This window comes from Tetrahymena thermophila, assembly GCF_000189635.1.
Source record: "Tetrahymena thermophila SB210 genomic scaffold scf_8254814, whole genome shotgun sequence".
NCBI classification, from domain to species: Eukaryota; Ciliophora; class Oligohymenophorea; order Hymenostomatida; family Tetrahymenidae; genus Tetrahymena; species Tetrahymena thermophila.
This window is the reverse complement of record NW_002476570.1, coordinates 494,920-520,833: the sequence shown is the minus strand read 5'-3', so window position 1 is coordinate 520,833 and position 25,914 is coordinate 494,920. Positions and strand designations below refer to the sequence as shown.

General features: G+C 21.3%; 8 protein-coding genes across 8 annotated transcripts; 3 read left to right on the top strand and 5 right to left on the bottom strand. All coding sequences in view use genetic code 6, as the record gives it.

Annotated features, from left to right (window-relative positions):
- Positions 1–584: 584 nt before the first annotated feature.
- TTHERM_00414370 (transmembrane protein, putative) lies at positions 585–3,457 on the bottom strand (the record flags this gene model as incomplete). Its single annotated transcript, XM_001007202.2, has 4 exons — positions 585–1,351; positions 1,409–2,365; positions 2,426–2,958; positions 3,135–3,457. The coding sequence occupies 4 exons, from the start codon at positions 3,455–3,457 to the stop codon at positions 585–587; spliced, it is 2,580 nt and encodes an 859-aa protein (XP_001007202.2).
- Positions 3,458–4,973: 1,516 nt separating this feature from the next.
- TTHERM_000414369 (transmembrane protein, putative) lies at positions 4,974–5,822 on the bottom strand (the record flags this gene model as incomplete). Its single annotated transcript, XM_012795426.1, has 1 exon — positions 4,974–5,822. One exon carries the CDS (start codon positions 5,820–5,822, stop codon positions 4,974–4,976), a length of 849 nt encoding a protein of 282 aa, XP_012650880.1.
- Positions 5,823–9,353: 3,531 nt separating this feature from the next.
- Positions 9,354–13,595, bottom strand: TTHERM_00414380 (PAS domain S-box protein; the record flags this gene model as incomplete). The annotated part of the gene is made up of 6 exons (XM_001007203.2): positions 9,354–9,432; positions 9,743–9,860; positions 9,942–10,925; positions 10,984–12,639; positions 12,805–13,142; positions 13,204–13,595. The coding sequence occupies 6 exons, from the start codon at positions 13,593–13,595 to the stop codon at positions 9,354–9,356; spliced, it is 3,567 nt and encodes a 1,188-aa protein (XP_001007203.2).
- Positions 13,596–13,873: 278 nt separating this feature from the next.
- TTHERM_000414379 (transmembrane protein, putative) lies at positions 13,874–14,611 on the bottom strand (the record flags this gene model as incomplete). Its single annotated transcript, XM_012795425.1, has 1 exon — positions 13,874–14,611. One exon carries the CDS (start codon positions 14,609–14,611, stop codon positions 13,874–13,876), a length of 738 nt encoding a protein of 245 aa, XP_012650879.1.
- Positions 14,612–16,608: 1,997 nt separating this feature from the next.
- On the bottom strand, positions 16,609–20,652 carry TTHERM_00414390 (transmembrane protein, putative; the record flags this gene model as incomplete). Its single annotated transcript, XM_001007204.2, has 6 exons — positions 16,609–16,627; positions 16,720–16,918; positions 17,194–18,180; positions 18,267–19,958; positions 20,045–20,382; positions 20,435–20,652. The coding sequence occupies 6 exons, from the start codon at positions 20,650–20,652 to the stop codon at positions 16,609–16,611; spliced, it is 3,453 nt and encodes a 1,150-aa protein (XP_001007204.2).
- A 496-nt stretch (positions 20,653–21,148) lies between these two features.
- TTHERM_000414389 (hypothetical protein) lies at positions 21,149–21,337 on the top strand (the record flags this gene model as incomplete). Its single annotated transcript, XM_012795424.1, has 1 exon — positions 21,149–21,337. The coding sequence occupies one exon, from the start codon at positions 21,149–21,151 to the stop codon at positions 21,335–21,337; it is 189 nt and encodes a 62-aa protein (XP_012650878.1).
- An 820-nt stretch (positions 21,338–22,157) lies between these two features.
- Positions 22,158–22,559, top strand: TTHERM_00414400 (hypothetical protein; the record flags this gene model as incomplete). Its single annotated transcript, XM_001007205.1, has 2 exons — positions 22,158–22,349; positions 22,443–22,559. The coding sequence occupies 2 exons, from the start codon at positions 22,158–22,160 to the stop codon at positions 22,557–22,559; spliced, it is 309 nt and encodes a 102-aa protein (XP_001007205.1).
- Positions 22,560–24,255: 1,696 nt separating this feature from the next.
- TTHERM_00414410 (YhhN family protein) lies at positions 24,256–25,068 on the top strand (the record flags this gene model as incomplete). Its single annotated transcript, XM_001007206.3, has 1 exon — positions 24,256–25,068. The coding sequence occupies one exon, from the start codon at positions 24,256–24,258 to the stop codon at positions 25,066–25,068; it is 813 nt and encodes a 270-aa protein (XP_001007206.1).
- Positions 25,069–25,914: the final 846 nt, after the last annotated feature.

The following is a 25,914-nucleotide window of genomic DNA, read 5'->3' as shown; positions in this document are numbered from 1 at the left end:
AATTTAATTTGTTTAACATTATGATCAGCCATAATTATTAAAATAATTTTTTATTTTTTTTTATTTTATCTTTGAAATTAAAAATCAAAAATATCTAACAAGGAAGAAATTTTGAGTAAGTTAAAAAAAAAGTAAAATAGAAAAATTTATTCAATAAATTATATAATCATTTGCAAAATAGGTTATATAAATTAAAAAACCCTATATTTTTGTTGAGTTATATTTTCTATTTATTAAATAAATCTTAACCATAAATAAATAATTAAAAAGAACGTTTTAATATTAATTAATTAAAAACAATAAAAATATCTTATTTTTCAAAAAGCTAAAATTAGTTAAAATTGAGCTGAACCCCTTACATCTATCTACATGCCCTTTAGCTTAATTTATATATTTTGTTCTAAAAAACTTTTGTATCATCTATATTATACACAACTGGGATTTCATACAAAAAGTATAAATTTAAAAATAAACTCATTAAAATATTTTAAAAATTATGGTGGATAATTTAATAATTTTTAACATTTACAGGAATATAAATATTCTATAGATAAATATAAGTATAAAGACGATTTAAGTTACATTCAAATTTATTATTACTTTTTTACAAAACTCATAATATAAGGACTTTCTATTATATATTTCATTTAAATTATTGTAAGCGAATTTTTAGCTTAATTCATTGATCTAGAAATAGATTTAAAGAAGACAAAAAATGCCAAGTAATTTGCTATTATGAGCACTATAAACTAATAAATTAAAAGAGCAATCTGTATGTTATTCATGTAACTAAAAAAATCAGAAATATTACTATAAATAAAATTATTTAGGATATCTTAAACTGTTTATAGATATTCTGAAGCCATATTTAAATCTAAAAGTCTATACTTTTATAAATAATTAGACAATTCTTATTATTTACTAATTGATTCTTTATCAAGGTGAAGGATAAATATATTGTTCATAATATTGAGAAAATATGATAATGAATTTAAAAGTCCGTTGCTTAGCTAACCGTCAATCAGTTATTTGCAAGTTATCTCATTAAAATTAGTTAAATTTTTATAAACAAGCTAAGGATTATTGAATATTGGATTACAAGCATCTTTTTCAAGAATTTAAAATACAAATTTATTGTAATTATCCTAATCATATCTTTATATTAAATCTTATTTTTACACTATCTAAGTTAGATTTTGATAAGATTACTGAGCTAACTGTGCTAACTATTTATATTTTTATGAATATTAAGCTTAAAAGTTATTTTTATTTGGATTAAGAGCAGAGTTTGCATATAAAGAATATGTTGTGATAATACTAACAAATGCAGCTTTTGTGGTCAATATAGCTCCTATTAAATATTTTAACCAAAAAATAAGGATTTATTTTAAATAAAGTTAAAACTTACCTTATAGATCTTAGTTGCTGTTTTACTGATTAATTAAGTTGTTGGTTATTATTAAATTTATCACAGGGTAAATCATTAAAATTATATAAAAAATTGTTGTACAAATAAAAATTTTAATTGAAAATTTCTTTAATTTTGTTGTTGAAGAAATTGATTTTTTTTTGTTTAAAATTCCGCTATTTTAATACTTTCTATAGGATTACTACAGTGTGGTATTTTTATCGCAAATTATTAAAAGGCTCTAATTAAGATTTTTATGAATTTCTCTGATTTAGGTTATATCTATAGCAGAAAAAAGGGTATAAATTTATTACTTGTAGTTCTAACAAAAAGCATATGCAGGGAATACTACAATCACAAATAAAGTGCATATTATTACCATCACTATCAAAAGAATAACCAGAATAAAATATATTTGATTAAAGGTATCTAAAACAGATTGCTGCTAAGACTATTAAATAAGAGCCAATAGGCTTGCAATACTAGAGAAACGGCTGTAGACACTGTATTCAGTTAAAGGGTTATACTGCTACATTATTAAAAGCTAAAAAACAGATTAAAAATCCATTAACAAAGTATATATTCCTGAAGACGTTATGTTTGCTTATTTTTGAAGGCTGTAGTAGAATACCGTTGAGTACTACTCAAAAAGGATTTGCATGAAATTAAGTTCTTCCATTTTTTCATGAGTTAGTTGAGTAATAAATTACTAATATTAATTATAAGACTATGCAGCATTTGAAAGTATTTAACTCTAGTATAAATTTAAATTAGGATCGCTTGAATAACCATAAAGAGGATTACTTAATATCATTTACACAAAAATGCTTTTTAAGCATTTACTTCTCTCAGCTCTTAAATTATTTCCCCATGAAATATAATAAAAATTTTTAGTGTTGAGCTAAAAAGATGTTCTTAAATTGATAAAAACAACCAAAATAAATATGAGAAGAGTAACTATAAAAATATTATATTAAAAATAATTAATTTTGATTTAAATTAAAGTTCAAAATTTACCGAGACAAATTATTGAAATATTTCTTATTACTAAGAATAACAAAGGCTTATTAATTGATTTGAAAGTATTATAAATCTGCAATTTTTCTACTTTGTAAGATGAATTTATAGATGTTGATACTGATTGCAAATTCTAAGGTAAAGATTTTTATTACGATGAAATTTGGTTAAGCGTTTCTAGTACTGATGATTTATTTTATTTTTCTTCCTTCAAACTTTAGCTCTGTTCATTTTCTGAGTCAGTATCTTCAATTGAATTTTATTTCTCTCTTACAACATTATGCTTTTACATATTTTACATACTTAACAAATTATTTTTACTATTAATTTAGTAAGCTATTTCTTTTTCTGAAGTTCTAGCAGTACTTTGTAAAATAAACTATTACTCTCCCAAAGTATTGTGTCTTGGGGAGTAAAATGTAGACATACTAAATATATTGTTAGCAGTGTTTTCTATTTATAAGCATTCCGGCTCATTGTTTTGTAAAATTTCATTTTAAGTTGTTTGAAAAGACAAAGTTTTAATTCTGGCCCTATAAAAATTAAATTAATTTTTAAGCAAAATATTCAAAAAAAGTTAAAATAAAGTCAAAAATAATAATTTATTCTAAGTGTGTTTCCTAAGTAAAAATAAAATCTATTCATTAATAAATATATATATTATCAAATAAATTTATAAAAAACTAGATGAAAAAGTATATTTTGTTACCTTTGTGTTTTAGATAAATTAATTTCATTAAGAGTAGCAATTTCTTTGAATTTTATTTATTTTAACTAATCAATAGAAGGTTATTCAAGTACTATTTGGCTTAGACTCTATTAAAATTCAACACTAGGATTTTCTTAGCTTTACTTGATTTATAAATATTTTCTTAGCTTGCTATTTGAATAAGTCAAAGAGCAATAGTCTTTAAGTTAATCCAACATTAAAGTCTCATAGTGAGAATTCAAAAATATATCATTAGTTAAAATCTTTATTGATTAGATTTAAATCGTGCATAAATCTAAAAGTTCATCGTTTTATTGCCACATCTTAAATTTAATTAAAATTAGTTTGTTATTGTTTAAACTCAATAAACCTTGCTCAAATAAATTTTATATATTATCTTATTTTATGAGCTAGACTTATTTTACTAAATCTGTTGGTTATAATTTTATTTAACTTTAAGGTAAGAATCCAAAGGTTAACATTACCTTATGCTTATCTTCTTCAATTTGATTAACATAATTTTACAAAATAATATTTTTAGTATTTTTATGATGATTTTTTTAGAGAATCTATGGTAATATTGGAAATAATCTATTCAGATATATATTTTGATATTCTTTATTTTACCCTAAATACTTTTAAAATAATTTCTCGTATATATTTTATGAGCATGCCTCTATCCTTAAAGGAAATTATTTTTAGTTAATGATTAGAAAGTCTGTTTTTTTGTAAGATTCTTAGCAAGAAATCAACCCAATCAACCCTATCTCATTTTTTTAAGAAATAAAGACTTGATATTACTTTCTTATTTAGAAGAGAAATCCTTTTTGTTTTTATAATAATTTAATAAAATTACTTTTAAAACAAAATTATTATTAATTTACTTATGAAAATAATCAATCAATATTAAATTTATGAACAATTTAAAGAATTACCTTATTTATTCATGGCTAATAATGGCTATTGATCTGAATTTGATTATAAATTGCTCCCATTAGTTAAATATTTTTTTAAGATATTATTATGCTGTTTTGCAAGACTTGGAGGCATTAAAACACTACAATTCTACCCTATAACACCTTTACTATTTAATCCAAAAATTCTTTCAAAATTTTTAGACACTTGATTGATTTCTCCAAATGAGTGACTCAGTAAAGATATAAAGATAGCAGCTGATCTTTTTTTAAATAATTATTGGTACAACTTTACTTTACTTTTTGAGGTTTTAAAGTTTAACTCGAAAATATCCCTTTTTTATAAAAATTAATTTATTTTACTTGAAAAACTTAATATAAATTTTACTTATTTGGAAAAAAGCTGATATTTTATTCAAAAATTAAAAGTAGATTTGAAAGCTCTTAACAAAAGCTATTTAATTCAATTAGCTATCTGAAAGATTGTTCTAATTTTTTACGAAGCACTAAAAATTTAGAAAATATAATTTATATTTGATGCAGATCAATTACATCTTCAGTAATTAATCTAAGAAATTCTATTTTTTAAATGATGCAATCAGCCAATTAAAATTTAATACTATTTATTTTTTCCTCATGCTTAAACACAACATCTAATTTCAAATGATTATTTTACTACTAAATGATGTTATTTTAATACAAAATGTATTTTAAATGAGCAATGTCATAAGTATTAAGATTTTTTTTATTTTTGTAAATTAGTTCATATATTTATGTATTTAGTAGTAGATCATTTTAGATTTTATCTTACAAAAAATATAAATAGCTAAAATGAACGTATGTTAAATTATTCTTTTATCTAAGGTATTTATCAAACATTTGCTATATTTCAGAATCAAGAACTTTTTTTCTTTCAATTTAAAAATCACAATTTGTTCTTTTTTAGTTATTTTGCATTTCCTATAAATTAAAATTATATCAAAATTTATTATTAAAAATTAGTTGCAATTTATATTACCATCTTCATTTTATCACAATGACAATAAGGCGATTTAGTGCAATTCTTTATGTGACTTGCAATAATTTCGTTTTCTATAATTTCATTTTTATGATCATGAATCTAAAAAGAGCTTAGCTAGCTAGATTTTTACTTCTATGCAAGATCTCTAATTAAAAAATCTAAAGCGTATGAGGGGATTTATTTAGTTTTATTTTAGCTTTAAAAGAAATTTTTTATTTTCTCAACTTTATAGTCATAGCATATCTCAGATATTTTATAAGCTAACACTGCAACTATTAGAATTTATTAAAAAATTGAAACTGAGATATTTGTTTTAAGGAATACTAATATTAGAATGCTAGTAAGCAGATTAAAAAAGTTAAGGAATAGAAATAATCTATTGATGAGCTAATCAATATAAGAGAAAGAAATCCAAAACTTAACTATTTCAGTCACAGAAAGCAGAAATGGAAATATTATAAATATGTATTTAGACTAAATTTAATTAATAAGAATGAGACAAAATAGTATCAAAAAATTTTTGGAAACGGAAGCTAAATTAGAAATTCTGTCTGATAAGTGATCTAATTTATTGAAACTGTGTTTCTGGTGGTGGAAACAACTTATTAAGCCTATTTTATAATTAAATTTTCTAGATATTTTAATCTGTAATTACAAAATTAATTAAATAAAATTTGAATAATAGATTTGTAATGTAATCCCAAATATTAATTGATTTTTATGGATATTTATTTGCTTGCTTTTAGCAAACATGAAACTAAAATTTTTATATAATTCATAAATTAAAATGGTTACTTAACAAAATAGTCATGAAGATATTTACTAATCCAATAGGAGATTATGAGGAAATAGATACAGCTAATGAAGGTATAACTATTGGGGAAGTATACAATTGTATCACTGCGCTAAAAAAAACAGACTTATAAAACTAGAATTATCTTAAGCAGTAGGAAATAAAGAGACCAATTAAATATAAAAGTATACATGAATTAAATCCTAAAAAAACATAAGTTAATGTTAAGGAGTGCTAAGAGTTTTTTGACATAAAATTTAATGTTTTAAGCCAGTTTAGCTGCGAATCTTTTTTTTACAACTCATTAACTAATTCAGAATCTAACATAATGATTAAGCACTCTAAGTATTCAATAATTATCCATATAAAAGCTAGTGAGAGCGGTCTTCTGTAATCATAAATTATTGAAGGGCCATTTTATATATAAAAGTCTTTTAGGTAGCTGTTTTTAAAATATTTTTATATTATCATTGATTGCCTTTTGTAATAAAAATATTACTTTCACTTACAAATTATTAGCTAAAAAATTAATAATAAATATTTTGCTCAGATTTATAATGTATTAAATAAGTAAGAATTTTTTAGTTTCGCTAAATTTTGTTAACTTTTGTAACAATATATTTATTTATACTTCTTTAAAAATAATAAGTTTTTTATAAATAAACATCTTGTTCAACCATTTTGTTTTTTATATATTTAAAGCTAATATAGAGTTATATAAAAAAAAACAAATCATTCATTTTGGCATTACTCAAAAAGAATTTATAAAATAATCTATATTATCAATCAACAATATTCTTTAAGTAATTATAATTATTCATACTTACTTACTCCTTATATTATTGTTTAAAAATGTTTTTTTAAATTAAATTTTATTTTTTTTATGATATAATTCATTTTATAAAAATAATTATTTGTGACCTTTCTTTTTTTTATTATTGTGCTAAATTTTTTGTATTCTATATGTTCTTCTAACATTTTACCTAATTTAATTAAATATTACTTGTTCGAGCTTGTATCAAAAATTTAAAGACTGTAACATTTAAATTATTGAAATATACATATCAAAAAATAGATAGAATCAACTTAATAAAGCATTAAACAATTAATTTTTGTTTAACATCAAATTATTTTATTAAAAAATATTAATTTAAATTCATATTTTAATGTCTCTTTACCAATTTAAGCTCATTTGCATTTTGCTAACTAGAAAAAACATTCAGTATTAAATTATTTATCCTTTACCAAACAATTCGTAAAAATAATAACAAAAAATTTTTAATTAAATTTTTGTAATCATAAAATTTTTTTTAAATATGTAACAAGATCAAATGTGATTTATTACTTTAACTTAAATATTTTTAGGTAATTGAATAATAATTTAAAAGATTGAATTTACATCTAAATAAAAATGTTTATATTGAAAATAAAATAGTTAAATTGGTTTTTTATTTACGGCATAAATAAATTCACTCCACACAATTTTCTCTATTCTTGTGCGTTAGTTATTATTTTTAGCAATTTTGACTTATAGAAAAATAAAAAGTATTTAATTGATATAAACCGAAATCTACTAGTTTTCCAATTTTTAATTTTGGATTGAATGGTGGAAATAATTATTTTAAAACCTTTTTTCAATCTTGCTTTAAGTTTTTAAAAGAGAGCCATATTTACACTTTACATAATTAACTTATTGTATTTATAAATTATGTAAATAATATGCTTTAAAAAAATTTACTTATTAAATAAATTTTACATATATTATCTAATTCTGTTTTGAATAGTACTTTCTTATTATAATTTTAATGTTCCTCTTTTTTATTTGCTTTCTTTTGTTTTTTTATATTGAAAAACTAATTTTGTATAATGTTTCATTAACAATACTAAAATAATTATTATTCATAAATAAAGGAAAATATAATTAATGTTAAATTTATTTTTAGTTAATTAATTCAAGAGAAGTTGCTTGCCTATACAACTTCTGAAGGAAAAGATGATTCTTTTCATAACAATGCTATTTCAAAGAAATAAATTGGAATGAATAAATCATCGATAAAATTTAGTTTACCTATCAACATAGATTAGAAAAGCATATAAATATTTTAATAAAAGTATAAGCCAGAGAGGTAATCTACAGCAAAGTATCTTAGCTAATTAAAAGGTTATATTTACTAACTATTTCATAATAATTTAAATTTTCCTTTATTCCATATTTAAAATATTAATTTAATGGAAAATGTTTTTTGTGGCAAACATTAAAATTTTAAAGAATTTTATCCATTTCATAAAATTCTTATGCATATTGAACAATTTTTTCTTTTGTAAGTTCTTTAGACATTATGATTTTATAATTAAGAGCATATTTTATCATAAAATTTCTACTCAAGACTATTTTGATTTACAGATAAAGCTAAAGTTCTTTTGTTTTTATAATCTTCATTAGTTGTTATAAACTTTACCTCAAAAATGATGTCAATTCCCTAAATTAAGACTAGATGTTTTAATTTATTTTAAACTATAAAACATTAATAAATAACTCTTTCCTTTAATCAAATAATTATTTTTAGAATTATTAATCTTATATTCATAAGTTATGAGATAATTGTAGTACTTAAAATAGCTCATTAACTAATTTGATTTAGTTTAAAAAACTAGTGTTTTTCATTTTATTTTGATGTTTGATTATATGAATTATTTATTTTTAATAATCTTTATTAATAAGATTTTCAAAATTTAATCTAACTTTATTTTTAAGCTGTTCATTTGTCTAAATTTCTTTTAATAAAATATTGATTAGTATTGCAAATCCAAAATTAATAAGGTATTTAACTCTTATATGCTAAATTTTAAATGCAAAAAATATATTTGATAACGAACGAAATTATGATTTATATTTTATAAATTTATTTGAAAACAAATATTAATGTTATTTTCATTCAAATCATTTTAATTTATTCAAATAGTGATTTTTGTACAATCAAATAAATAAATATTAAAATAAAATAAACATTATTTTTTTAATTTTTTATTCAAATAATCAAGCGAATAAAAATATTTTATTGATTTATATCCTTTTATAAATAATTAATTTATAAATTATAATTTTCCTATAATACTTTTAAATTAATAATTATTATTTCTATTTAAATATAACTTTGTTAATCATATAATATTTAGTAAAAAGATAATTTTTTAGTATTTCATATAAAATAAATAAATTTATATGTACAAATATTATCACTGTTTAAAATAATTACGTATGTAATTGTTTTCATACAGGTATTGAGATTCAAAAATTGTTAGTATATTTTTAGACTAGTCTAAATCTTATTATAGTTTATCAAAGTACCTGAATAATAAGAAGTAGTAAGTTATGAGCAGAATTATGAATTAATATATCATTAAAATTGTTTAAATTTGTATCATATTTGAAAAAAATTGTTAATTGCAATCTAATATAAACTAAGAAAAGGAATCAAACATTAAGATAATCATCTCAAAGGTATCACTTAGTTCATAGAGATTTACTTATTGGTTAAAATATTTTGAAACAGTATCTAGCCATTATTACTTATTTTTTATACTATCAAAACTTTGTGCGAATTAAAAAGGCTCAATAAATTGCTAAATAGTTGTTAATAAACCACTTTAAAATACACCATTGAGTAATTTATTGCATTTTACATAGTCAAATGCATAATCACTTACTTGATAAAGCGAATAATATTTATTAAAAATATCACAGCTATTTTACTCAAAAGATTTAAATAAATAATTTTAATACAAATCCTAATTATATCTTGAAATATAACTCTAACTTGTAATATTTTGTTAAAAACTAGAAAGAATTTAGGAATTTTGAGATAAAACTGTATAATACCTAGCTTTAAAGCTAGATACACTTGTTGTTTTTAGGTTTGGATACAGCTATGCAACGAGATAAACGCTAAAAGAGCCTATATTACTTGAAAATTATGCTTTTATCTTTTGTAAAGTCGCTATTGTGAATTTATTTAAAAAAAAAATTTTTAATATTAAAAAATCTAAATTAAAAATTTTATTAATTTAATTTTTTTTACCTTGTAGTTCTTAATTAGAATTAGACTAGTTAATTAGATTAACTGTTATGATTAAATTAGTGATAGGATAAATCATTATGAGTATGAAAACTGCCATGATTATTGAATACACTTTTATGTCGTATAATTTTAAATTATTAGTATTTGATATTAACTTCTTCTTTTTTTCTAAAATTTTTACTTAAAACTATTTAATTTAATTGGAATTATCACCATATCCTTTTAAAAATGTAGATTTTATTTTATCTGATAAAAGAATTTAACTTGATTTAAATAGAGAATTGTTCATTTGCAAAATTTTTATTGGATCTATTGTAGAAATAAGATTTAAAGCTTTTGCTTTAGATTTTTAATTTTAATAAAAGGCAAAATAAGAGCAAATCAGAAACAATCCACTCACTACTGAGCTTATGATTAAAAGTTACTTAACTGATTCTAAAATATCATCGAATGATTCACTTACAGATTATTCTTATATATTTTACAATATGTTTAATGTCACAGTTTAGTTTTAAAAGTTTTCAAAAAGAAAATTCTCTGCCATATCAAAGGCTCCATTTTAGAGCTGGTAATAAAACATAGCTTAACTATGCATGAGCATACCGTAAATAATAGGAACATCTATATAAACGTAGTAGGTTTCATTATAATAAAATTTAAGATTTGTGTATTGCTATATCATATATTAGTTTAAAACTAAATCTTCTCTCTTTTCTTCAATGATATTTTCTAAATTTTTTTTATATACTTAACTAAAATTATACATTCTTTATTTGAATATTGAAGATTAATATGATTTGTTATCTGTGCTATTATAAAAAATAGGATTATTCAATAAAAAATTCAATTATCCATCTTTGTTAATTCTACTAATTAGGACTCTCATTTGAATAGGCCACGGTATGTACTCAAAACTCTTAATTTATTTATCAAATTTGTCTGAAAGTTCAAAATACTTTTGAAGAATTATCGAAGCTATTCCAACTTTTAATTTAAATTAAATAAAATCTTTAATTAATTTTTTATAATTTAAGTTGCTTACTTAAAGATAAAATTGAGAATATTTTCATTATCATGAAAGTTTTAGATTATTTCTTACTTTAAATTTATTTTATAAATGCCTTTTTAATACTTTTTTCTTAAAGATTTTTTTATTTATTAAAATTTGAACTATCATGAGTGTTCTGGAATTGGATCTGATAACTTGGCTAATCACTTTCCTTACAATTAAATTTTTAATATTAGCTCTCACTCACTATTTCACAAGACTTTTTTAAAATACAATTAACAACTTTTTATCTTTCTGTGCTTTGGTTATTCAGAAGCTGCACTTATTCATTATACAAACTTCTTGGTGAAATAAAAGAGCTTGAACTTTAAATTATAGCTTCTGTACTTTTTAAAAAGATTGTATCATTCGCAGTAGATGCTTAAACACGCTATTATGATTAATTAAATTTAACATTGCTTTATGATAAAATTTTTGAATTGCTGTTAGACTTTTGAATTATTTAATTTAAGCCATTATGATAATCTTAAGAAATTTCTTTATTTCCATTTTATTATTGATCTTCAATTTATTTTAATTTAGGAGTATTGATTGTGCTAAAATCTATTATTTTGCTCCTACTTTAGCAAAAAATTTCATTTTATTCTTAAATTTTTTCATTTATTTTTTATTGTAAATTGTCAACGATTTTTGTTATTCCACTTTCTTTAATTTTATTATGATTACTTAAGATACCTTTAAGTTTAATATTAACTGATTTCATTTCTGAATCTTTTATGAATTTTTAAGCTTATTCATTATTCTCATTTGAAGACTTTAAAATTTCATTGAAACTTTTCTTTGTTTCTACTGAATCTGAATTTTAATTTAAAAGCTCTATTTTGTTATATTTCTCTTCCTATTAGAGGACTAAATTCTGAGAAGGCTTGAAAGACATATCAAAATTTAATTATCTCTAGGATTATTAAGAGTTTATTTAAAAAAACTACCTATGAGAGTTAAGATTGTTAATATTAAAATATTAATCTAATTCTTCTATCGATAAATTAATTGCTCCATAATTTAAAAACTACTCTTTTAAATCCATTTTTATTTGATTTCTTTTGAAATCAGCTAAATTTAATTCAGTGCAAGAATGAATACAAATTTAACAGTACTCTAACTATTCTTCTCTCAGAAAAGAAACAATTAATTGGCATTAAAATAAATAGTTTTTATTAGAGCTAAAGTCAAGATTTTTAATTTTCTGAATTAACTTAGCCTTGTATTCGCTCAATTTTTCATTAAATTGACCTTCTTTTTCTTCACTCTATTTATCCTTTATCAAACATTAATTTGGGTTTGAAGGGAAAAATCCAATCATATCAACAATTTATGTTTTATAAATTGCAGCCTTATTATCTGATATATCTAAATGTTTAATAAAGAAAGGTAAAAGAGGGAAAATTTTCGAAGCTTATATTTAGAAGTAATCTTCATCATCTTTAAGAGGTAATAATACTTTAAAAAGATTTTTCAAAGCACATTATGAGTAACTATCTATCCTCAAGCTATTTCTTTTACTTTTCATGTCAAGTATTAAATAATTTTCATTTAAATTATTACTTAAAGTAATCAAGCTACTAATACCAATATCTTCTGTCCCTACATATCCTACTTAAAGCTTCATTGTTATAGGAATCAAAACTCCTTTAAAATAAATGATGTAATGTAAAAAAATAATTTATTTTCTTGAATTATTTAATACGCTTTTTCTTTTGCTTTTAAAAATAGTGTAAGCTTAAAAATTTAATACTGTAAATTTTATTGGATTAAAACTTACATAAAATTAAACTAAATGATGTATTTATTTACTTTACTTAGTTCTCGCCAAAAGTGGACTAATACGATAGACAAAATTTTCTTTCACAGATCCTCTATTTAGAAACCTATAAATTAGGTTATCATGAGAGTCTCCTAAATTATTTGACATTAACATTCTACAATTTTTATTTTAACATTCTTAAATTGTGTAGCCAAATATATTTTCAATATTTTTTGAAACTTTTTGAATATTTCCAAATTTATTTTTTTAAACTGAAACAAACACAGCTGTAGATTACTTAGAATACAGAAGCTCTTGCATTTGTTTATCAACAAAAAAATCTGCTTTTCTTTCGCATTTCTCTGCAATATCTTTTTCAAACCATTTCCTATTAAAAAATTAGAAACTAATTAACTAACTAATTATAAAGCTGTATGAATAATTTTTACTTGGAATCACTAAAGCTCAAATTAATTAGGTACTCTTACACTAAGTACTAAAGAAATTGACTTTCTTTGTTTTATTAATACAGAGACCCGATTTCTTAAAAAAATTAATTTCTTTTAATTAGAAAATTAGCTCCTTCTTTTTCCAAAATCTAGATATCTATTGACTCATTTGAAATTATTGATAGAAACTCATTTTTTAGGTGTAACAATTTAATCAAATTTTTATATACTTCAAATAATTTTTCATCGTAAAGGATAACTTGATTTATGCTATTTAGTCTTTGTTTTCTAATGTTTCTGTATTAAAGATCTGTAATCAAACCTTTGTAGTCTAAACTGATATAATATTCCTTATTATTCATAAACTCCACAACTTTTCTAAAAGTTAACATTTTATTTTGCATAACCTGATCAACAAAATTTAGATATGAAATATGAACCTCATGAAAAGTTTATTTATGTTGTTAAATGTAGCTCTCATAAATATTTAATATATAGCTCTGCATAAATTATAACATTAAATCCACACCTATATAATACTCATGATACAATTTTGCATCATCTACCTAATATTTTATACAATAAAAAAATTAAAATAAACAACCAAAAAATATTCTGAGTAGAAAAAATTATTTTATCTCAAAAAAAATTGATTATTCAAATAAAAGAATCAAAATTTTACATTAGTTATTTACTCGCAAAAACAATAAGGTCTCCTTAAGCAAGATTAGTAGTGCTCAAAAATAACACTTTCGAGTATGATTTTGCTATTATCAGAAAGTGGTGGCTTTAGTTATTTACTGATTAAAAATCTGATATGAATATCTATTTCATAAGGCTTTAATGAGGAGAAAAAATTAGATTAATTTGCGGATTTCAAAAAAAATATTGAATTTATATTATTCTCCCTTTAAATTTGCAAATTTGAAGCCAGTTTAATTGCTAATACAAATAGTGTAATTAAAACAAAAAAAGTTCTTTTTCCATTTACATTGATTGCCAAACAAATTATTAGCTATCCTAAACACACTACGCTGTTTAACTACAGTGACAACTTATTCACAGTTCTGTCTAAAAAGGGAAGGAAAAGATATTCTTCTACTCCATTAATAACAGCACAAAAAAACATAAAAAATAAAGACACACTCTAGAATCCATTGTATTTCAGAATAATAGAAAAATAAACTAACAAAATCTGCACTGTCTATAAAATGCCGTTCTTCCTAGATAAATGATCTTAAACTACTAAGTCAAACTTACTTCCTATCTTATTTGATATTAAACCTAATAATAAAATAAATTTAAGCATCCTCAAGTCAAATAAATTGATTTTTTTTTAATATAAAAAATAAAATTTGAATGTAACTTGCATAATACCTAAAAAAATTATTAACGAAATAGTATTCATATCTTATAAATTTGTTTCTTTCAGATTAATTTAAATTAAAAAATTGCAGCATTGATAAAAATAAATTGTTAGTTTTAAGAAAGTAACTAAATTTATTAAAATAAAGGAATAACTAAATGAATTAATTCTTACATAATAGCAAAGAAATTACAGAATTAAGATATCCAATAATCGATTAGCTGAATATAGAATAGAAGGATATTGGCATAAATAGGATATATTTGTAATTCTAAAATAAGATACTTAATATAAGTGATTTTCTGCTTTTAAAAGGAGAATAGCAATAGACTATAAAATATATTATAAGTAGTAAAATGATCAATAAATTAATAGAAAAACAGATTAAACATATCAAAAGATTTTTTTCAAGTGCTTTCCTAAAGATCAAAACATGATTAAATATATTCAAATTATTATCTGAGCCACTTAACAAATTAAGAATATCCTCATCAATTAACAGAAATAGCTAACAAACGTAATAGAATAAAAGACTTAGGACAGATAAAAAAATTCCTTAGTCATAGCTCTTTAGAAGTCTTTGAGAATTTTCTATATAAAATTATTTATAAACATTTTTCCTAAATATTTTATTGATCATTGTATTCACTGTTTTTTTTTTTTAATTTTTATTTTTTAAATAAATTAATATTACAATAAATTTTGACACATCATCAGCTCATATTTGTGATTATTAAATTCGACTTTCTAAATAATTTTAATTAAAAATTTACACTAACGCAGGAACAAATAACTTGATTCTTATGAAATAAGTAATTGATTATTCTTTAAGTTATTATCATTTTTTTATTCTAAAAGATTACTTTAATTTAAATATTTTCCAATTCATAAGCTTTTCCAAAATCATTTTATGCTGAATTAATATTTTTATACATTTTACATAATTTTATAAATCAAGTAAAGAAAAATTTTGATTATTTACTACACTTAATAATAATATAATTTAGTATCAGTAATGGCGTAAATATTTTGTTAGTATTCATGATGAACATAATATGTTATAAATTTGTATTTTTGTATATTGTATTAAAATTAATTTTAGTGGCTAATCCTATTTCGTTAAATATAAAAGAAATTACAATTTCTATGTATATTTATTTAGTTCTTTACTTACTAAATAATACAATAATTTATTAAAAATTTAATTTTGCAAGTTGCTTTAAATAAACTATTAATCCCTAAATTAGATTTCGTTTTAATATTGGGATACTTGATAATATTTATCAAAATAAAGATTTTTAGATATAATTATAGATTTAAATATATCATTCTTTTTCTATTTCAAATAGCTACATTGATATTTTTTTTTCTACAACTGTACCAAATATAATCTGAAAAAAATTTTTTAATCTTAATTTGAATTTTATAATCAAATATTGAAAAAATAAAGTACATTTTCAAATAATTATTATTTTCAAAAATTATATATTCATTTACAGAATATTATATACAAATAATAAACAAAATTAATATAGTTTTAATAGAAACAAAATTACTAGATTAAAGTAAATATAATATGGCTTTTCTATCATTGTTTAAAGTAATTTAAGATATAGTGGTTTTCTTATAAATGCTTAGCCTCAATTAGACTGAGTACTTTTTTAGTCTATTATATACTCTCTTGTAAAGAGTTGAAGTAGAAAAAGAATAAGTAATAAAAGGTGATTGTTAGTATTATTATTTAATAAATCATAAGCCAAGTTTAAATATTTTACATTGAAGAGAAAAAATCATTATTTGTTTTATTAATAAATTATGACAAGCTATCAAACATTAAAACCATCATTTCAAATGTCTCTTTGATATCAAAAAAGTTATATTCGTGGTTGAAAAAGTAATTTATTTGTTTATACCATTAATTATTATCATGAATTGATTCTAATTAATATATTTGATTGTATGGTTCTATAAAAGAATGTATAGTATTCATCAATCCACTTTAAAATACACCTTTTAAAAGCTATTAACACTTATTATTGTCAAAGGTATAATTCTAAACTTAATAAGTTTAATAATAATTGTTAAATATTGAACAGCTATCTTTCTCAATCGATTAAAATAAGAATTTATCAAAGATATTTTATTTATACCTAGAATAAGACTATTATTATGTGATATTTTAATGAAATCCAGAAACTACAGCAGCATTTTAAGTAATCACTTTATAAAATCTAGTCCTATAACTATCTATTGGAGTTATTTTAAGAGAAGGATATAACTATGAGACAAAATATAATGAATATGCACCCATATTGCTGGCAGATTAAGCCTTCATATTCTAAATAGTTGCTTTTTTATAATTTAAATATTATTACTATCAACAAAATATAAATTAAATGTAAAATATTGCCTAATTTATTGACTTAATATCTCTATTTAATTAATTAAATAATTTAAAGGTGGGTTAAAAATTATTTTGTTATATTCTTTGAAAATTTCTTTTTATCAAAAAATATTTTAAATGAAATTTGTTAAAAATAAAATTTTAAGCTTTCATAGCTCAACTAAAAAATAAAAACATTCATTTAGCAATATTTTTTGATAAATAATTAATTATATTTTACCTAATAAATTTTAGTTATTGTTAGACTAGTTTATAAGATCCAAAGTAATTATCAAGTTTGTTATAGGATAAATCAAAATCAAAATAAATATTCCAAAGCTTAAGAAATATACTTTAAAGTTAAACAAAGGCAACTTATTTGTTTGGGAGGTGAGTTTTTTTTTCTTAGGTATGGGTGTAATCTAAATATCTTTTTAAGCTTTAGTTTTTTTTACACGAAAACCTTACAAAAGGAAAGCTTAACTATTCTCTGAAAGGAGAATTTGGCTTGATTAAATCAGTATATTGTTCATTTCGTGAAGTTTTTATGGGTCAAGAGTTGAAAAAAGTTTTAAAATTTAAGTTTTCTTTATTTAGCTATAAATATATGAATTGTAAGAGAGAATTAATAAAACTCCACTAATGATAGAGATAATTATTAACAATTATTAAACTACAGCTAAAATTGTACTAAAGCTATCAGTAACAGATTATTACTGAATATTTTACATCAAAGCAAGAGTAGTAGTTTGATTCTAAAAATTCTAGAAAAGAAAAGCCTCAGCTAATGCAGAGCTAGGAACGTTTTAAGTATATTATTAAATTGACTAATAATGAAAAAGCATATCATACAATAGCTTTACTTATAAAGTTGTTGAGTCTTTAGCACTTAAAAAGTATTTGATTGCCACATCTTAATTAACCATATATTAGATTAGAACTAAATCGTTTCTCTTCTCAAGGTAAATTGAATCCACTTTTGTTTTGTAAAAATAAGCTAATTTTGAAATATAATTATTATACTCAGACACTTTTTGTTATTTATCCTAAACCTAGTTAGTAAAAATAGGATGATTGACCAAGATCTTAAATTGTTCGTTTGTAAATGTGCGAGTAAGTGTGACTCTTGCATCCATAGCCCAAGATATATAGGAAAAGCTTCTTATTTATTTGTCAAACTAATCACTCAAGACAAGATACTCAGCTATCATAACTGAAAAGATTGAAACTATTTTTAAAGGAAGGAGAATATTATTAATTAATTAATTATTTTATTTATTTAAAAATTAAGAGTTTTATATTTAATATTTTTACTGATAGAAATAACTGTGAAAATTTTGATCAAGATGTAAAGAGGTGCTGTCTTTTTTTTGGAAATAGAGTGTATAATTATTTTTTTTTTAGATTTCTCTGTTGATAATTTTGAAGTTGTAGAAATTGACATGTTTTGAATACTTTTTATTTCTCTTGAAAGATCAATTTCATCTTAATCAGAACCAGCTGATTCTTTTACAGATAACTTAGACTCATAGTATTTACTCAGTATTTTGTTATTTACATAATATTCATCATCTTTAGCTTCTTTTCCATTTAAAAATAACTATTTAGACTTCTATTTTTTAGCAAATTATAAATCTTGAAATTAATCTCCATTATTGTGCAAAGAAGCTTAACTGATTAAGTTTGTTTCAACGCTTTTTAAGAGATTTAAATCACTTGAAGTAGGTGATATTGGGTTTTTTTTGTTGACACTGAAATTCATTAAGTGGATTAATTAAGAATTTATTTAAGACTAGCTTTCACTCGATATTTTTTTAATAATTTTAAACGAACCTTCTAAATTTTTAAGAGAGATTTCTCTATTACTTTCTGGATTGTATTATCTACTTTTTTATTAGCTTAATTCATAATCTAAGGATAACCCTGAATTAATTTCAAAATTTTACTCTACCCTGTTTGAATTTAAGCAAACTTCTTAACTTTCTTCGTTATTTTTTAAAAGTATTTTCTCAGGATATTGTTCGCCAGTATTTAAGTTTAACTTATTAATTTAATTATTATTTTTGAGTTTTTATGGCAAGTATTAATTTTTAATTTATCTTGAGGTTTATTTAGAAAAGGAATTCAAATTTATTTGATCTCCTATTGAAATAAATCTTTTTTCAGATTCTAAAGCTCGAAAAGTTGAAAAAGATTCTTACATTTAATCATTTTAATTTAATAATTCTTAATCAAAATTTACTTTTTAAACTGCTACTTTCCTAGCAGATTATATTCTTTTCAAAGATTGATTATGAGAAAAAAGTTTGTTTAAAGAAATGTTTTGGATACCAAAATATTCATCTATCTCTTCTAAAGAAAAGCTTATATCGCCAAATTCTTAAAATTACTTTTTAATATCTAGCTTTATTTAACTCTTTTAAAACTCTTACAAAGTTAATTCATAAAATGAATCTATACTAATTTAGCAATATTAATGTGATTCTTCAGATAAAAATTAAATTGAAAGTTGGCATTAAAATAATGTGTTGCTATAAGTACTAAATTCTAATTTTTTTATGTTACTAACTAATTCACTTTTATAATCATAAATACTCTCCTGATTTTAGCTAAATAAATCAGCATTTTAATTTTTTTTGATCAGTAATTTTTAAGAGTTAAATGGAAAAAAACCCATCATTTGAACATATTATGGCTGCTAATTTTCTTGTTTTAAATCATGGATATTTAAGTTTTTTATAAAAAAAGGAAGTAAAGGAAATATTTTTGATGCTTAAATTTTGAAATAGTCTTCTTAATTTTCAAAATAAAATATTGTTTAAAACAGCTATTAGAAAACGCTTTAAGTAAACCCATCTATCCTTAAACTGAATCCTTTACTTTATAAATCTAAGACTATATAGTTTTAATTATAGTCTTTATTTAAAGTTATCAAACCACTAACTCCTATATCTTCTACTCCAATGTGAGATATTTAAAGCTTCAATGATATGGGTATAAGTAATTCTAATAATAAAATATAATTTATAAATTTAAAAATAAGAAAAAAAAATACAATAAATAATCTAATTTTAGTAAAGAAAAAATATTACTTGATTTTGTTTTTGCTAAAAGAGGATTTAATTTATCATTAAGATTTTTTAAAATAGAACCTCTGTTTATCATATTTTAGATTAGATTATCATGAAATTTTCCTAAGTTAGATGTCATCAGCACTTTACAATTTTAATTTTAGACTTCTTCTTTTGTATAGCCAAATACTTATTCTATGTTACTTGAAATCTTTTTAATCAGGCCAAGTTATTCCTTTTTGATTGAGACAAAAATAGCTACAGATTTTTTTGAAAATAAATAATCCTTCAAAGAACTTTATTGAAAAGAAAGTGTTTCAGGGTAGTTTTGATGAGAAATTCTTTTTTAGAAGTGTAACCTAAGACAAAATTAAAAATATAATTAATTAAAAATAATTGAGTAAATTTTACTTTGATCCGCTAAAACTTAGAGCTGCCAAATATGTTTATATGAGAAGCTGTAAAAGGTAATTAGATTTATTTTGGAAATATAATTTTTCAAAGTCATTAAGTAGTTCTTCTCTTTCAAGTGTAAGCTAATTTCCATATTTTTCTAGAGTAATTAAATCAATAAAATCTGCAGATAAAACTCTTACAAGTTCATTCTTTTTTTACAATATCTATATCATTTTGTAGTATGTGATTTATATTTGCTCCTCAAATTTAATAACCTAATTTATAGTATTTTGATTATCATTTTTCAAAATACAGAACTGCATATTACAAAGAATGCTATTCGAAATAAATGATAAATTTTTATTTCGCGTATTCTTTAACTCTATAATTTTTCTGAAGGTAATTAATTTATTATGCATACATTCATCTAAGTAATAAAGATAAGAAGCATTTAGATCCTCAATAAAACTCTTACTCAATTAAAAATAGCTCTCATACAAATTTAAGACATAGCTATGCTGAAATTGTAATCGTAAAGCATTTCCCACAAAATATTCGTGAAATAAATTACTTTAGTTAAGCTAGATTTTATAAATAAATTAATAAATAAATCAGAATATTTTTAAAAATTTTTTTAAATAAAATAAAAAATATTATGTTACATTAAATAAATTATTTATTATTAACGTTCTTAAATGAAATTTTAGTAAAAGAATTAAAGAAAATATTATGATTGAAATATACTGGTTAAAAATTAATAAAGAATAAATACCTCAAAAATTTTCTAACAGAAACAGTAAGGACGTTTAAAGCAGTTTTAAATATGCTTTATGGCTAAATCTTCTAAGAATTACTGTTAGTAACCTTTAAGATAATCTGGTTATGAAAACAGCAAATTCTAGTAAGAAACACTTCTGATGTGAATATCAATGATATGAGGTTTTAAATTTTAGTAGAATGCTTTATCATATATTGAGTTTCCTATAAATATCTAATTTATAGAGTCTATTCTATATTTATATAAATTTTTTCCTAACTAATAAATTGGTATTGTAACAATTATTGTTATTATAGTAAAACCTCTCCAGTTAATACTGTTAGCCATTAATAAAACCGAAAGCCATAGCAAATTTATCAAATTAAGTTGTATAGATAATTATTATATTTTATTGTCTAAATATGGAAGAAACTATATATCTTCAAATAAATTAAGAAGAATAGCAATAATTATGAAAATTATAGACACTGAGTTGTATTGATTGCTTCTTAAGATAATAGAAATATAAATCAACGCAGCAACCAATAATTAAAAAATAGAGTTTTTTCTTGCAAGATGATCTCCTACTTTAAAATGATATTTACTTCCATTTTTTATAGAAAACAAACCTTTTTTTTTATGCAAATAATTTCAGGATAAATTTTGGAAAATGCTTGAAAAAATAAGTAAGTTGATAAAAAATAAAATTCCTCGATAAAAATTTGCTTTCTTATTTGAAAAATAAAATTAATTAGAAATTTAATCTTTAAAAATCTTTATGTTAGCTATTAAATTTACACATATTTACTCATCTGATTTTGGATTTTTGATAATTATAATTTGCAATCAGTAAATACAATATAAATTTATATTAAAATCCATACTCAAATAAAATATCTATCTATTTAATTAAAATAGGATGTAGAATTATGTTATTGAGTAAATAGATTATCAAATCTATATAGCCTTATATCCATCCCAATGAATCTAAAATTGAAAAACAAATTTACATATTATTAAGGTCATGATAGAGCTTATATACCCAATGATTGTTATCTAGCCTTAGATAGAGTAAAAGCAGAGAGGAATAAAGAAAGTAGTCTTGAAATTTTATAAAACGGCACTAAGAAAAATGGAATTCTTATTTCTAAATTGAGTAAAAGAATACTTCAGGTAATAAATAATAGCTAATATAATAACTAAAGCGTTTAAAGAGATACATATTATTGAGGTATAGAGATGATTTGCATAGGTATTTCTATAAAGATTTATGTATTTTAGAATAGCTACATTAGAATCAGAGGTTTCAAATTTTTCTAAAGATTCATCATCAATTACGACAAGAAATAAGTTGAAATGATAGAATAGTAGGCTTAAAACTGATGGCAATAATCTCTGCTTGTAACCCTTAAAAAGGCAATAAGAGTTTTCTATATAAAATTATTTCAAGTTTTAACAGCTAAATATATTTTTTAGCATATTTATTTGTCTTTTTATTTCCTAATTAATTTTTTTAAAAATGAAAAATTATTAATTATAAGAAAAATAATCTTTAAAATGATATATAAAATACAAAATAAATAAATTAGAAGCATTTACTATTCGAGTGTGATATATATTGTTGGTCAATATTTTATTTTTAGATTTATTTAATCATTTTAACACCTTACTTCTAAATTCATTTAAAAATCCTTAAATTTGTAATACAATCACTTAAAATACATATTTTCTATTCTTTCTTTATGTCCAATAGTGGAATTAGTATAGTTTACATTCATCATTTATCATAGTTAGGAAAGATAATTTATATTACTCAGCATTAATTAAGACTATAAATTAATTATAAAGTTAAAGAATTACAATATGTGTAGGCTAAAGAAGAAAAAGAAAAAATAAAGAAGTATTGAGTGAGCATCTAAATTTCTGATTGAAATTATAAATAGTGGATGGATATCTAAAAGCTAAATTTTTACTTAATTAATAAAAATACAAAATAATAACAATTTGAATATTTTACATTATTTGATCTAATCGAAACATATATCCATCCATATAACCAAATAAATTATGAAAAAATAAATATTTATTTATCATTTATTAAAAAGTTTTAACTTTCTCATAAATAAATTCTAAATACTTACTTAAATTTGTTTGAGAAAAATTCATATGAAATTCAATTGGTAATATGGATAAAAGTAATTTGTTTTATTAGCACCAGAAATTTTCAAAAGTTAATTAAAATCTGATTTTTGATGATTAAAAAATTAAGTTTTTTTATAAGTGCTGGTTTATATTTTTCTAAACCACCTTAAAATCAATCATTAATATAATAGTTAATTTTTAATTGAGAATGTACTCTTGCTTCTTTACATATTACTCTACTAGTAAAGTGATTTAAAAATTTTAAAGTACTACTAATGAAAAACTTAGGAATTTTAATATTTAACTAATTTCTGACTTCAAAGACTAATTTCAGTATATTATTTACAGTATTATAATAGCCCTATTGAAAATAATAAAAAACCTTATTCTTGTTACAGGATTTTTAGATTGTACATGAAGTGCTTACAATCAAAAAAAAAATTTGATATTTTTAATCTTACAAAATCTTTTTGCTATTTATAATTAATGCTTAACTTAATAAATGATTCAAATATTTTATTTCCATTTAATTAATCTGCTTAAGAAAAGAAACAAAAGTGTCCAAAGAATAAAAAAGTAATTTATCTTAATTTAAAATTCATTGGCTTTCTTTGGATATGTGGTGATATTTTAATTAAATATATAAGCAAGAATTAAATTATTCTTTGATGGTGAATTTGATTAATACCTTTATAATTAGTAAGTTTAGCAAATGCTTAGATACAAAAAGGCATGATCAAATTTATTAATAACCATTTTAAAAATCAACCATATTTCAAGATAATTGTTGATATTTAAATAAAAAAATTATTTATTATTTATATAAATATTATTTTCTTTTTATAATATTCAATTTTTTTGACACTTATAATTAATTATTTTTCTTCAATAATAAATAATTGTAAAGTTACACAGAAAAAAGATATTTATTTATAAAATGTCAAAAGGATAAGTTAAAGAAAGCTTAATAAAAAAAAATCAAAACCCTGCACCATCAATTTAAAATAAATAAAGCACTAGCAATAGGGGTAGCACTGCGAAAGTATTTGCCCATAGCTTAATTATTATTTTTATGCTGCTTCAATGGGCAGGAATATTACTACACTTACCAAAAGAATATAACTATATTACAAAACCTTCTGTTGTATTGATTATGTTTATTTATACTCTGTTCTAGCCACACTACGGCGCAAAAGCATTTAAGTAATTCATGGCTATAGGATTCATTTTCTCTGCTCTTGGTGATATTTTCCTTATGTTTGATGGATAATAATTTTTCTTTTATGGTTTAGGAAGTTTTGCTACTGCTCATATTGCTTTTTTGGTAGGCTTTTTGGAAAACTCTTCTTTTGACACAAACTAATTTGTAAACTTTTCAGTTCCAATTGCTGTTTTGCTTTTTGGCTATGGATACTACATGTTTATTTTTTTGACTTCATAAACAGGATTTCCTGAAAAGTTGAAAACTCCTGTATTAGTTTATGTCATACTCATTTCAGTAATGTGCTTTGCTTCTTCAATGAGAGATAAGACTTCCCCTAAAAGCTATTACTTAGCTTTCATTGGAGCCATCTTTTTTGTTTGCTCTGATAGCATACTCTCCCTTAACATGTTTATCCCAGGCTTTAAATCAACAATTATGCAATTTGCTGTCATGTTCACTTACTATATTGCAGAATATTTAATCTTTGTTGCTTCTCTTACTCACTATAGCTACTTTAAAAACCGCGAACATGAAAAGAAAGATTGAAATTAAAAGTTGATAAATACTTAATAATTAATTTTAACTAATTCTATTCTATTTGCTATTTTATGTGTTATTTATAATGAATTATTTGTATTTTAAAATATTTATGGAGGAATTTCATTTTAAAATATTTATTGAGGAATTTCATTTTAAATTATATATCTAAATAAATGAGAGCATTAATTAATAAAGGATATTTTAAATATTCATAAAGAAGAAGAAAATTTTAATAAATAATAAATTTAAAAAAATTAGATAAATCAATTTTGGAAAAGAGAAGAAAAAAATTAAATTTTCGAAAGCAAGCATCAAAAAATAGAAAAGATTATTTTATTTTATTGAAAAATATTTATAATCTAATCTATTTTTATTTAAAAAAGCTTCCATTATTAATAATTAAGCTCATAAAACATCTAATTGTATACTTCGCTCCATCGTTTAAGTTTTTAATTCCCGATTTAACTGGGCATGAAAAATAATAATTAGATCAAACGAAGTTTTTAAAATGATAATTTATAAATGCGATGGCTAGAAAGTAGCAAGAGATGAAAAGCTTAAAACTCTTTTTTCTTTATTTTAATTTATATTAATACATATAATTAGTATTTTTTTAAAGATAGAGATATGAAGATAATTATTTGATTGAGATATATCGATTGAGATGATTGGAATGCTATTTATTTTTAAAAATTTTTAGTAAAAAGAAAAAGAAATAAATTCAGATCAGAAAGAAAGAAATAAATTTAAAATCAAAATTAAATTAAATCAAATAAAAACAAAACAAAACCTAAACTAAACAAAAGAAAAGAAAAGAAAAAAATAAGATAAAAATAAAAATTTAAAAACAAC